The sequence below is a fragment of the Gigantopelta aegis genome, chromosome 8 (genome assembly GCF_016097555.1).
Source record: "Gigantopelta aegis isolate Gae_Host chromosome 8, Gae_host_genome, whole genome shotgun sequence".
NCBI lineage: Eukaryota > Metazoa > Mollusca > Gastropoda > Neomphalida > Peltospiridae > Gigantopelta > Gigantopelta aegis.
In genome coordinates, this window is record NC_054706.1 from 66,417,811 (window position 1) to 66,432,742 (window position 14,932).

Genomic DNA, 14,932 nt, shown 5'->3' on the forward strand with positions numbered 1-14,932 from the left:
GTTGTAACCTACAGAATGTGCAAACCTCACTGTCATAGTATTGTCAAACAAACACGATAACGGTAAGCAAGGCATGTGTGTTAAACGAAAAAAAAATAGTGGTACCGAAGTTTTCATGTTATTATGTTTGGGTCAAATAGATAACGTTTGGTTTGTGGTACTAAAGTATAGTACATGACATTGGAGATCGGCAATTTTGTGTGATTTGGAAATATTTAACACTTGAAAAACAACAGCTAAAATATATGTCTTGCCAAGTGTGTACTCGAATGTTTATTTAAAAAAAATTAAAAATCATAACCGCTTCTCTTGGTGATATAATGAAGCATGAAAATGTTCAACGTGTCCAACGGCCTAGTGTAAAAAAAATTATAAATGCAAAATATTTAATATGTACAGCTATTTACTAGTATATTATTTTTAAATTTTATTATTATTTTTTTTTTTTTTTTTTTTTTTCGCGTTTAGAAAATGGTTTACCTTTTGTTCAAAAGCAAACGACCAGGGAAATACGGTTTACTTTTTTGTCCTACTATATCCAATGAAAAATACATTGTCATATCAGTACAGATATACATGTATAACAAATGATATTCAACAATGACCATATGTTTAAAAAATATGTCGATCATAACCCTCTGTGCGTTGTTAATTGTGAACTTGAATGGAGTATTCCTGACACAAAATGGATTTCGAGAGAATAACTTTTTCAACGTGGATCCAGAAGTTTTCATGAATTCTGTAAGAGGTTTATTTTTATCTTTGTTATATATTTCCATTCGTGAACACATGGAATTTTGGCGATGCAATACATACGAATTGGTTCGTTTAACTTTTAGTAGTGGTTACTTGGTTTATTATCAGGAGTATAGCTAACTTGGGGGGGGGGGGGGGGGGGCGTCATTTGGTTTCCTAGAGGGGTGTATAGATAAAGTACACATGAAGTGCCTTTTATAAGAAGAAAATTTTAAAGTTTCGATATATTAATGTAAAATTTTATGATATTTGGAAACTACAAATGTCGGCAGTCGTTACTATACCATATATAATACACTGTGTAGTAAATACAGTTATGGTCTTGAACGTTAGGAGGGGAAGGGAGGAGGTACTTGACCCCACATAAATAAAAATGGGTAGCCTAAATGAAAACGGTCTGGTTCAATTATAGATGCCAGGATACAGATGGTTCTCGTTTTTTTCCCCATCGTTTTAAAATGGTTTTATAAACATTATTAGTTTCATTTTGCATTGTTTCAACTTTATGATGTCCATTTAACGGTGTGGTCATCTAAACTTCATTGAGGTCGCTTTGACTAAATGTTATTGCGTAGCCTATTGGTCCGGTTTTAAAGTTCAGCATTGACATGCACGCCATAGTGTTTTGACTTAATGACAATCAAGCGGGTATTAAACATTTTGTAGAAACAGAAAATAGTATGTAGACCTACTACGTTAAAAGATGACGAACTACTACTACCAACAACAACAAAATAACCCCAAACAAAAATAAATAAACAAACATAAACAAAAACACACTAACTACAAACAAAAGTAAAAGCAAAAAAAACGAAAAAAACAACAAAAAAACCAAGACCCCCCAACCCCTAACCCCCAACAGTAGTAGGTTGGTCACTTGAGCACCATGTATGCAAATGAGCTAGGTCACGTGAACTGTCCTGCGCTCTGATTGGTTGACCTCTAAGGACATGGCTCTTCTGATTGGCTGACCTCTAAGCGTGGGGACGCTACTTTAATGGGTTTAACCGTCGGGGGTCCTTTGATGTACAGGAAACAGATGATGCAGAAGTCGTTAATGACCCATAGAGTGGTGTCGAATGACGGGGGGTTTATCTGGACTGTTCGTTTGATGTACAGGAAACAGATGGTGTGGAAGTCGTTAAGACGGCAAAATAGCGTGGGTTTTAGGAGTGTGTTAACCGTCGGGGGTCTAAACAGATGGGGGGCGGAAGTTTAAGGTGAAACAGTCAACGGGGGAGTGGAAAATTCCAAAGGAAAAACCCAGGGTTTTGCCAGATGTCGGGGAAAGGTTTGAAACGTGCCCATATACGGCGTTGGCCATGAGTCATCCCAGAACGTGTTCAGACACGTCTTGACCTGAGATGGCGTGGGGGACGCTACCTTAGGGACCTATAAAAAAAAAACCAGATTCAGGACGCTTGCCATTCGCTCATCGACACTGCTAGAGAGAAGACGTATACCGTTGATAATTACGATATATAATATTATACATAAAATGGCATCGGGATATAACAGAAGCACTACAGAGGTCAGTGTCAAAAACGAAGAAAACGAAACGAGATGCAAACTAGACCTCGGCGGTAACGTCTACGTCGTGGCTAAACTGTGGAAGGGGGACATTGCCATTCACGTTCGTCAGTTCGACGAGGACCGTGGAAAAGGTTTTCCCACCAAGAAAGGCGTTTCTCTGACGATGAAACTGTGGTTAGAACTGGCCACCTTCAAACGAGAATCGAGTGTACCGCAGCATATTGGTAGGAACGTCTACGTCGAGACCATTTACAAAGGTGTGGATATTCGTCAGTGGTGGTATTGTGATCAAGAACTGAAACCTTCCCGTCGCGGCGTTCGACTGACTGTCGAACAGTGGAAAGAGCTCCAGAAATGTTTTGACACTATCTACGACTTTGTGCCGGAACTGAGAGATCCATGTTACCAAGATCATCAGAATCTGATCGGTGCCATAGAGTGAATGCAACCCGATATATTAGACGTGTCCAGACATGCTCGGTGACGTCACGGAAAAACCCAGGATATGTTTGGACATGATCAGACACTGTGTATATAAACCTTAGATTTAGAACTGTTCGTCATTCTTCATTGAAGACGTGCACTCCAAAGATGGCATCGGGATATTCGAGAATGGACAGCAGCAGTAACAGCAGTTGTAGCAGCGGTGACGATGTCTTGGTATGTAAATGTTCCGAAAGATACACGATCAAATGCAAAAGACTGGCTACCAAACCAGAAGAACATGATCAAACGGACGCTGCTCGTGAACCTGGTGAAATTGTGGATGAAGAACCCACGGATATCCGCGAACCCGTCGAAATCGTGGACGAAGAACCCATGGATAAGACGGATGCTGCTCGAGAAACAGACTCGACTCCCTACGATGATGATGCCTACGACGCCGATGACGAATGGGATGGTCTTTCGAGACATTACTTGTTCTGTCATCGACCCGAAATGAGAAGATTCTACAGACGTCTCTGCACGTTTGGGTGGTGGCCCATACAGTTGCGCCAGAAACCGAGGGAACTCGCCAAGGCCGGTTTCTTCTACACGAGAGACCACGATGCCGTCGTCTGCTACTGTTGTGGACTACGCACCTACAGATGGCAGAAGATGGACGATCCAGTGATGGAACATTACAGGCTGTCCCCAAGATGTCCCTACATTAACAATGTGTTGAGACATTAAACACGTGTGTGCTACTTTTCGTTTTGTAAAATAAACATGTGAATAACACGTTTTGTTTGTTATTAATGTAAAGGTGACTCTCTGTGTGTGTGTGTGTGTGTGTGTGTGTGGCTCTGAGTGTGGCCCCGTGTGTGGCCCTGAGTGTGGTCTTGTGGCCCTCCGTGTGGCCCTGAGTGTGGCCCTGGGTGTGGCCCTGTGGCCCTGAGAGTGACCCCGAGAGTGGCCCTGAGCCGTGCACGAGTTATTCTTTGGGATGGGGGGCATGGACCATATGTATCACACAACATTTAATCTTTGTGCGCATGCGCGAAATTATAGAGAGTATAAATAAAAGGGCAATGGGTAACATCGTCATTTGAGATAGAACCTTCAGAGGCGCAACATGTCAGACCAGTACAAGTTGTACGTTCCCGACGCGGATAAGTGGACCCGCTTTTACAAGTTGCAAGCCCAAGGCAAACTTCAATCTCATTTTCCAGTGCAGCGTGGTGGGAAAAGTCAAATGATGTACAGCGTGGATCGATGTCTAGAACTCTACGATCCCACTTGGAAAAAGGAAAAAGAGGAACAGAACAAGCACCCGACACCTAAAGTCGTCATGGTCTCCCCAACGCAACAGGTGGTAGAACAAGCCAAGGCCGAGCAGAAACGGAAACGAGAACAGAGCGGCGTGGAACAGAAACGACGAGAGCAGACTGGGCAAAAACGGCACAAGCATTTCTGAGAAGACTATAAAAGGGGGCATGGCAGTGTCAACATCGCCAGTTCACGTCGAACACTTCAACAGTCAACATCATGAATCAGTGTCACGTTTGCGAAAAAAAATATGTTTGGACCCACGACCTAACTCGGCACGTACGAAATAAACATGGACTCTTGGAATCTGAAAATAAGCCTTCCCAGCAGCAGCAGCAGCAACAACAGCAGCAGCAGACCTTAAGATTGTTACATCCGTTCACCATGATCGTGTCGCGACCCACGTCGTGTGAAAAAACATTTTTGTTGTACAAACTGCTACGGGATGGTAAAATCCACCCGCCTCCCCAGCGCATCAACTGGCTCTACAAACGATGGCAACCTCTCTGTGATACGATCAAAATGGTTGCTCGAGTAAAATTTGTTCAAGGCATACCTGAGAATTTGGAAAAGGATCGTTATTTGGATCCCAGAGTCAGAAATCTCATCGTGTTGGATGACCTGATGTCTACAGCTGGAAAAGACTCTCGTATCACCGATCTGTTCACGGAAGGAAGTCACCACAGCAACCTCTCGGTGATTGCTATCAACCAGAACCTCTATAGCAGCAAAGACCCGACACAGAGAAGAAACTGTCATTACCTGGCACTGTTCAACAACCCCATCGACAAGCAGCAAGTCCTAACTTTGGCACAGCAGATGTATCCTGGAAATACTCGTCATTTCATGCAACGGTTTGAGGAAGCTACCCACAGACCCTACGAACATCTCTTGGTGGACTTGAAACCGACCACGCCCGAACATTGGCGCCTTCGACCTAATGGTTTAGAGACGGGGCCGTCCGAATGGTATAAAAGCACGAACGTAATGGCGAATATCTCAGAAGAGTTTCAACCACCGTCGAAGAAAGAGCTCTACGTGCAAATCATGCAAAGGAACGCATTCAAGAGAAAACTACCAGGCATACCCGCCTACGAAAGTGACGATGAAGAAGAAGATGAGGTAGAGCCCTATCTGAAAAAAGTCAAGAGGATGCAGTCTTGCGATACCTGTGGTCTGGTCTTTAAAGACGGGAGTGACTTGCAGCGACATCTACGATTTAAAACGTGCAAGGAGGGGAATGAAGTAGAGGAGCCGTCGTCCGATCTGGAAAACGAAGGCGTACGTCTGATGATCGAGCGTGAATTCGACATCAATCGTGATTATATCGAAAGCAAGAGGAAACGCTACGAAGAAAAAAACATGTCCCAAGATGGCATCGAAAGAAACATGAAGACTTTACAATGGAAGTTATTTAAAGACACGTTTTCTCGCTTCCTGACGAAGATGAAGAGAAATGAACACTCATATTATTCACATGTCGCCCTTTAGACGGCCTCTCGATGTAACCCACTGATGTGAGGTCCATTTTAAGATATATCGTCATATATATATATATATATATATCGATATAACTATATATATATATATATATATATATATATATATATATATATATAACATGCGAGGTTGTCCGAATGATTTTTGTGTTACAGAAGCACCCGGCAACGGCCGAATGCATGGTTCGAATTACCCGATGGGTCGAACAGACTTTGATGCACCGACAGTGTTCGAGCCAATGAGATTCTACTGTATGTAGTTGTCGCCCTTAGGGCCTCTCGATGTAACCCAATGTGTGTCCATTTTATATATATGTGTAGTTGTCGCCCTTAAGGCCCCTTGATGTAACCCAATGTGTGTCCATTTTATATATGTGTAGTTTGTGATTTGTCATTTAGAAATAAAATGAAAAAACCCAAACCATTGCGGTTTTTTTGTGTGTGTGTGTTTTGTTTTGACTAGTTTTGTGATTGAATGTCAGTATCTACCGCTACTTTATAGTAGCAAGAGCTGTGTACAGGGCAGCACATACCACGGCCTTTGACATACCAGACATAATACGCTGGTTGTCTATAAAGGCTTGTACTCTAGGGAAATACTCGTGTTTCAAATGCAGTTAAAAGATCATAGGTTACGTTGGAACGTTGAGTTGTAGTCACACGTTCTTTCTTCAAAGCAATGGGCTGGGGTGTTTCACACACACACACACACACACACACACACACACACACACACACTCCTTTCTTTCCGTAACAATTAAGCCGTCTATACATTCCTTTATTAATGTTTGTAATGGGCTGGGTTGTTACGCACATTCCTTTCTTCCCCCTACTGGCTACCGAATAAGTGTATCTGCTTTTTCCACTGTATTTCTTTCTGTCTTTGAAAAATATCGGCTGCTTCGCTAAAAATAACCCGGGAAATTAAACTCGACTTTGTAAGCTTCGGTTCGTCGTTAAATAAAGCATTTGCTTGTAGCTTCAGGGGTATCATATTTCCACCAATCAGCCACAGCGTAGTAAGAAAGTAATATTTGGAAGTGACCCGCGTGTGCTTCTCATTAGCAGACGATATTTCTGTATTTTAAGAGATTTAGCTACACATCTGTCTCAGTGGGAAATGTTTAATGTTGAAATAAAGTTTCAAACTATGAGGTTATATTTATTTTTCCGTACCTCTATCCCATTAAGGTTTAAACGCGCGCACGCCAGTTATCTGTGGCTAAGACAGTGGGGATAATGTAGGGGTGAGAGAGATTATCTGCTCTTACGTTAAATGCCACTACCAACACCCCCGTGTTTGTTATTCTTTAAATGGTATATATCGTTTGAGTATACATTCAGTATTTATTTTATAGTGATACTTATGCAATATTAATGCTTTGTCTGTTTATTTTTGAAATTACCATCGTGTGATCATTGCGAGATATGAAAGAAGGTCGTATTTCAAAACAAACTAGCAACCTTCTCATTGGCTAATCTTGTTATGAAGTCTCGGGGGCCATCCTCTACGAATGTCTGGCAATACGAAATACTCTATCCCGTTAAGGTTTAAGCATGCCCGCACACACACACACACGCCAGCTATCTGTGGATATCTAAGACAGTGGGAATTGTGTGGCATGTGCTATCCTGTCTGCGGGCTGGTGTAGGACCCCTTGCTACTATAATGTAGCGGGTTTCGTCTTTATGTTTCAAAAGTACCACATATGTTTGACATCCAATAGCCAATGATTAATAAATCAATGTACTCTAGTGGTGTCGTTAAACTTTTAAAACTTTTAAAACAAAGCTTACTATTTGTATTTATTTCAACTTATTTCCGTGCTCATATTTCAATTATGGTTCAAGCACGCTGTCCTGGACACGCGTCAGCCATCTGTGGCTAGTTAAAAGGCTGGGTGATGATCAGTTGATACCTGGATACGAACCCCGGTATCTACCCCGGTCTTAACCACCGACTACAGCAATGATTCGGGCATTTCTTGTGACGTCAGACCCCCACGCTATCTCGAGGTCAAGACGTGTCTGAACACGTTCTGGGATGACTCATGGTGTTCCCACACCATGACCATATATGGGCACGTTTCAAACGTCGTGGAATTTTCCACTCCCCGTTGACTCACATCTGGTTGATACACACGTCAAAACGATTAAACCCATCTTGCCATCTGATTAACGACTTCCATCCCATATGTTAGACCCCCGACGGTTAACACACTCATAAAACCCACGCTATCTTGCCATCTGATTAACGACTTCCGCCCCATCTGTTTAGAACCCGACTGTTAACACACTCCTAAAACCCACGCAATCTTGCCATCTTAACGACTTCCTCGCCATCTGTTTCCTGTACATCAAAGGAACAGTTGTCACAGTCCGATAAACCCCCCGTCATTCGACACCACTCTATGGGTCATTAACGACTTCTGCACCATCTGTTTCCTGTACATCAAAGGACCCCCGACGGTTAAACCCATTAAAGTAGCGTTCCCACGCTTAAAGGTCACCCAGCTGCATGACCCCGAGGTCAAGGCACTGAAAGTGACGTCATTAGGCCACGCTTAGAGGTCAACCAATCAGAGCGCAGGACAGGTCACGTGACCTAGCTCATTTGCATACATGGTGCTCAAGTGACCCACCTACTACTCCCAACACCATAACAAAATCCCAACATAAATAAACAAAACAAAACAAATCAATACTTTTTTTTTCAGACCCAGCTGATAACTAGTAAAGGATATCCATGCGAGAACCACTATGTTGAAACCAAAGATGGATTCATTCTCAACATGCAAAGAATACCACATGGTCGTACAGGAACAAACCAAAAAGGTGTGTCAATACCATTTTTCTGTTATAGTCGCCCATTCCAATTAAAGCTGCCCTCCACTTAACGATCAACATGAAGTGATCGCGTAACGTGTTATATAGCATCGTTTTGTAGATCATAGAATAGTTTTGGCCATCGCAAAGCACTTATATGTTATGCGGTTATTTCGGAATTCCAAATTGGAAACCAGCTGTAGGGTTGTCTCCAGCTAAACTAAACGGACACTAGAACACAAGGACACTATTTTGTAATCACCAACCCACCCGCCTAAAGCTAGACACGGTCTTGTAACAGTAAAACCAATTTTTATTTTTTTTAAAATATAAAAGCCACTGGGCCTAGTGAATAGACCACTGGCCTTGGTGGTGTGGTTAAGCCATTGGACATAAGGCCGGTTTAATGACTCAGTGGATAGATGTCAAACCACTACACCCGCTTCTCTCTCACTAACCACTAACAACTAACTCATTGTCCTGGACAGACAGCCCAGATAGCTGAAGTATTTGCCCAGCAGAACGCGCTTGAACCTTAATTGGATATACGCACGAAAATAAGTTGAAATGAAATGAATTAATAGACAGTGTCAAATATTATCGGATTTTACAACAGTTTTACAATTAAACATTTAATTGTATAATATTTTGCTTAAATTATAAATGTTTGACGAATCCAATGTGTCTAGTCATCATGGTGTTTGTAGCAGCTCAAATTACATTTTATTTGAAAATTAAAGAGTACACTTGTAACAAGAGCAAGTGGATTTAACAATACCAAAATTAATTCATACGTTTCAGGTGAAAAACCTGTGGTGATGTTACAACACGGGCTCCTGGGCAGCTCCAGTAACTTTCTAGATAACCCAGCAAGTGAGAGTCTTGCATACATCCTCGCCGACGCTGGCGTGGACGTCTGGCTGGGCAACGTGCGCGGGAACGTGTATTCAAGAGCCCACAAACACCTGAAACCATCAGACGAGAAGTTCTGGGAATGGAGGTAACCATGGTTTCAAATTTACAAACTGTTTAGATACAGATTTGACTGGATGTTAAATGCGCCGACAACAAAACAAAACCGTCATGTTACTTACAAAATTAATTAATATTAGAAGTGACACGTGCTCTTGAGATTGTTATTTCATTTATTTATTTTTTGTTTGTTTTTGTGTTTGTTGGTTTGTTTCGTTGGGTGGTTTTTTTTAAAAAATATTTACTTCTGTAAAAAGTTCCAAAACCAACACTGAAGGGAAATATGGGAATGGCAGGTGGGCTAAAGGGACTATGATACTCAGAATCACATAATCTATTAACTATTCGCATAGAGTTTCAGTCAAAATGTTGTCATAACTGTTTTAATATATTCATTGATGTATTTCTATATAAGAAACATGCTTGGGTACTAAAGTAGTGTCGGAAATAGAATAAAAATGATTTTCGTCAATTATTTTTTTAATATTAAACTGACAAGTAAATATTTTGTAAATACCTATTCAATGATACTCTACCTAATTTAACATTTACTTGTTTAGGCTCGCATTGATGTATAAGGTGGTATTTACTCTTGAAATTTAAATAAAGATGTCAGTAGGCTAAATAGGTTTTTTTGACACTTATCAGCCGAAATATATTTCTTGCTGGGCTGACGTTAAACATCCATCCATTCTTATGGCAGTAGCCTAATGTTTAATGTCTGACCCATCAATGTGTGAGTGTGTTACTGGTTGGTTTTTAGGTGGGGTTTTCTTTTTATTCTGGAGAAAAGATGAAATAATGTATGTCATAAAAGTGTACCAAATCAAGTTCAACAGTAGCCTAGTATCAAATACATCGTTGTGTAATGCTTGTTTTCAATAATCTAATTACTCAGATGACCATTTTTCTTTCTTTCAGCTATGACGAGATGGCGAAATACGACCTCCCAGCAATGGTGGACCGCATTCTGTCGGTTACCGGGAAACGACAAATATACTACGTGGGGCACTCCCAGGGAACCATGATCGGATTTTCTGGATTCAGTCAAAACAAACAACTTGGATCCAAAATCAAACTCTTTATTGCCCTGGCCCCCGTCGCTACCGTCGGGCATATTGAAAGTCCCGTTAAATATTTAGCACCCTATGCTAAATATCTCGACGTGAGTCCAATTTCAAAATCGATTATGAAACGTAATGCCTTTGTCATTAAATATGAATAGCAGTTTCATAGCAAACTCACAAAAGAACAAAACAAAAAACAACACCCCCAAACAAAAACAACAACAAAACAAACAAAACAATACAGAACAAAATAAATTAGAATGTTTTTTGTTTTTGTTGTTGTTGTTGTTGTTGTTTTTTTTGTGTTTTTTTAAAGAGAAACTAATAGAAGTAGTACTTTATTTATTTAGTAGTTAGTTTCTTAGTTAGTTAGTCAGTTAGTTAGTTGTGTGTTTGCTTGTTCGCTTGTTTGTTTGCAATTTATTTGGATAAGAATAATCAAATTGACATTGACCTATTGCTTTTAGACTTGACAAACTAGAGTTGTAATATGCATTTGTTTAACCGAGTCATTTAATAATCAAATTGACATTGACCTATTGCTTTTAGACTTGACAAACTAGAGTTGTAATATGCATTTGTTTAACCGAGTCATTTAATAATCAAATTTAATGTAAAAACAAACCACCGATATAAGGAGCTTTTACAACATTTCTGATGCAAATTCGTTGGCGTCCTCTCAAAATTACGCATTGTGTTTGTTTAAATTCAGTTGTTTGCCGATTTATTTGGGAAATACGAGTTTCTGCCGCATACCGACATCTCGACTTTCCTGGGATCCAAATTATGCGACAAAATTGGACTTGACGTGGTGTGTGAAAACATATTCTTTATAATTGGAGGATTTAACAAGAAAGCCATGAATGTGGTAAGTTTATAAAGACGTTAATACTAAAGTGATTATTCTAAATGTTAATTTACACACTGAACACATTTTTTTTTCTTCAGAATATCAGCACCTGTATATTCAATGTGTTTCTGATTTTCCTAATATTATTTGTTTTATTATTTTTTTAATAAAAAAATTTCTTCATGTATACAAAAAGGCAAGTTCTGGCAAAAACAATCCATCCCAAATTAGCACAACCAAATGTTATACATATAAATAAAAAATAAAAAAAAACTTATTCAAACATTTTATTCATCACTACCAGGTAAAAATCATTTTAAAAATCCAGTTTGACTCCTTTTGAAAGCAGATTGTGTGCACAGTTTCGAAATATGTTTGTTGTATTGAAGATGTATGGATGACATTAAAAATTGTATTGAATGAATTGTTTAATTAAATTTAGTGGCTAAAATATTTTATTCACTTGACAAAGCAAAAGCAAAATCTACCAAATGTCTATACAGATACATTTTTAAAGATATCAAGAGACTATACAGTTATCTTGCAAGCAACTATACAGTGAAGATGAAATGGGTAAGAATGGGAAAAGCTTATGTGCATCTTATTCTTTGCTATTTTGTTATATTTGGACGTCAAACAATTATAAGTTATATATTAATAAATATAAACGTAATGAATATGAGAACAAATTTTGTGAAATATTGTTATAATAATTGTTTTATCGTAGGTGAATTTAACGTTTTGCCATTCTTCGTACTGATTTGCACACAAAACCGACTACAAAAGTGTGAACAAATAATTTTCAAGCCCTGAATGGTATATCATTACAGTAACAAACCATCTATATCATTGATCTCATCGCTATACTCCATAGAATAAATATAATTTTGAATAATACTCATAAGTTAACCGATGAAACATCTTGACAACAGCAAGTGATCAATCATCGCTATACATAATCATAACTTCCACAAACTATACAGTTCCGTTCATACAGTGTGTAAAAGATAACTTTTATTTCTATTTACAATTTTTGTTTTCCTTCGGTAGAGCCGTGTTCAAGTGTATGCAGCCCACAATCCTGCAGGAACGTCGGTTCAGAACATGGAACATTTTGCACAGGTAAGTAGTTAATAATAATCTACATGTATAATATAATGCGCAAGGTCTTTTTTAAACAGTTACATTAGTTCTGACCGCTTCTCCTCTTTTGATTTGTACTGCCGACAACCTTGTTTGTGCTTACCCGAGAGAGAGAGAGAGAGAGAGAGAGAGAGAGAGAGAGAGAGAGAGAGAGAGAGAGAGAGAGAGAGAGAGAGACGCACACACACACACACACACACACACACACACACACACACACACACACACACACACACACACACACACACAGAGGGTATATTCCGTTTGAAAAATAATATTTATATTGATGACCATTTCATTATTAATCAAGGAAATTACTCATTAATTTTCTGTTTTTGTGTTGCAGGGTGTGAACCACGACAAGTTTCAGATGTACGACTATGGAACTCAGGATGCCAACATGGCGCACTATGGTCAGGTAGGCCTACTTATATTCTGTTTTGTTCTACCTTTCATTTTAGCTGAAAAAAACTACTTTTAAATACATGATCATATACTTTTCCTATTCTGTAAATTCCTCATATATTTGTAGTATAATATATAGGCTAGAATAATATAAAAACGCATGTACATGTATAATATAATGCGCAAGGTCATTTTTAAACAGTTACATTAGTTCTGACCGCTTCTCCTCTTTTGATTTGCACTGCCGACAACCTTGTTTGTGCTTACCCGAGAGAGAGAGAGAGAGAGAGAGAGAGAGAGAGAGAGAGAGAGAGAGAGAGAGAGAGAGAGAGAGAGAGAGAGAGAGAGAGAGAGAGAGAGAGAGAGAGAGAGAGAGAGAGAGTGTGTGTGTGTGTGTGTTTTGAATGGAGGGGTCGGGAAGGTGAGGTGTCTTTTATTAGGCTATATTTGTTTTCTTGTTGCACTATTATCACTGTTGATCTTTAGGTGACCCCGCCTCAGTATCACGTGGCTGAGATGGAGACGCCAGTAGTTCTGTTCAGCGGTTCTCACGACTTTCTGGCTGACCCCACTGACGTCAACTGGTTGGCACCACAACTCAAGAACATGCGCGCGCATCACGTGATTCCAGAGTGGGAACACTTGGATTTCATTTTCGCCACAGATGCCCCACAGAAGTGTTATAATAAAATAAAAAGTTTAATTTTGTCATAAGTAAACATAATTAACATTTAAAAAATAATAAACATGTACTGTTTTCTTTTAAATATATTATAAATATATATATATATATATATATATATATATATTATTATATAACTTATTATTTTTCGTATTTATCATCTTTGTGATATGTGGGGTGGGTTTGTTTTTGTGTTTTTTGGGGGGAGGGAATGAATGGAGTGAAAGAAAGAAAGAATGAATGAATGAATGTTTACTGATACATCAAACCGAAGAATATATCGGGCATTGTTGGGTGTCAAATAAAGACGAAAAATAAGTAATGTAATCAACACACACACACACACACACACACACACACACACACACACACACACACACACACAGAGAGAGAGAGAGAAAGAGAAGGATGGAGGGAGGAAATGTTTTATTTAACGACGTACTCAACACATTTTATTTACAATTATTTAGCGGACATATGTTACGGACCAGACAGATATTGACAGAGGAAACCCGCTGTCGCCACTTCATGGGCTACCGGTACTCTTTTCGATTAGCAGTAAGGGATCTTCTATATGCACCATCCCACAGACAGGATAGGATACCAGTTGTCTTAGTCATTTAGCAATCCTCTTACCAAAGCTGTAGTGTACATGATTCAGAATTTCTAACTAATCTGGCAAAATCTTTTCTTTTTTTTTTAAATGGGGCCTACATGTAGCAAACATGTTTAATTCTACTTTCTGCTATATTGATGACCTCGTAGTATTCGATATTCACATGACAATCACAGCAGTTCACCTTCCATTGATATATCAAATAAAGTATGAAATAAAAGGTTAATAACAGAAAGTAATCTTGTCAGGTCAGGTCATAGGTTTTAACGTGCACATTCAGAACAAGCTGTTGTAGCACACGCATGTCATGGGTGCAGGTGTCGACATTCGCCGGCTCCTCCGTCCAGGATAGGAAAAGGTTTGGTTTAGGTGCGAGAGGAGGTCGCCCGAGTGTGCAATGGAGCACAAGAAGCCCGACCAGTATCGATAGCGAGCGAGGGTTGGTTTAGGTGCTCTTGAATTTGCAAATGTCCCGTAGTATTAAGGCCAATTAGAAAATGTTGCGTACTTTCTTGAAGGTAATTTCCAAGTATTCCAAAACATTTTATGGCCAACATTTAGATGCCATTTTGATGACATGACGCATCAAACAATGAAAATGACGCATGCCAATATAAAACAACAACAATATCATATTCTTGTATTGCACTATCTGCTCGACAGTCCGCACACTATCTAAAATAAAACGGGCTAGCAAAACTGGCATTGTCATTATATTCTATTTATTATATACATTTTAGGTCATTTCAGATAACGATTATTTTTATGATAGGCCCACTATAAACTGGTATTCAGAGATAAAAAAATAAAAAGTCTTCCATACACTTGACAACC

General features: G+C 39.4%; 1 protein-coding gene across 1 annotated transcript; it reads left to right on the forward strand.

The window, feature by feature from the left end:
- The first annotated feature begins 594 nt into the window (after nucleotides 1–594).
- LOC121380003 (lysosomal acid lipase/cholesteryl ester hydrolase-like) lies at nucleotides 595–13,542 on the forward strand. Its single transcript, XM_041508710.1, has 8 exons — nucleotides 595–741; nucleotides 8,255–8,372; nucleotides 9,165–9,363; nucleotides 10,257–10,500; nucleotides 11,115–11,270; nucleotides 12,303–12,374; nucleotides 12,742–12,813; nucleotides 13,287–13,542. Exons 1-8 carry the CDS (start codon nucleotides 601–603, stop codon nucleotides 13,512–13,514), a joined length of 1,230 nt encoding a protein of 409 aa, XP_041364644.1. The 5' UTR covers nucleotides 595–600; the 3' UTR covers nucleotides 13,515–13,542.
- The last annotated feature ends 1,390 nt before the right edge of the window (nucleotides 13,543–14,932 follow it).

Excerpts from the sequence above, each read along its gene's own strand:
- LOC121380003 (XM_041508710.1), top strand. The coding sequence starts at position 601 with ATGACCATATGTTTAAAAAATATGTCGATCATAACCCTCTGTGCGTTG. Across the intron at positions 8,373-9,164 it reads TACAGGAACAAACCAAAAAG|GTGAAAAACCTGTGGTGATG; the intron begins GTGTGTCAATAC and ends CATACGTTTCAG. Across the intron at positions 9,364-10,256 it reads GAGAAGTTCTGGGAATGGAG|CTATGACGAGATGGCGAAAT; the intron begins GTAACCATGGTT and ends TCTTTCTTTCAG.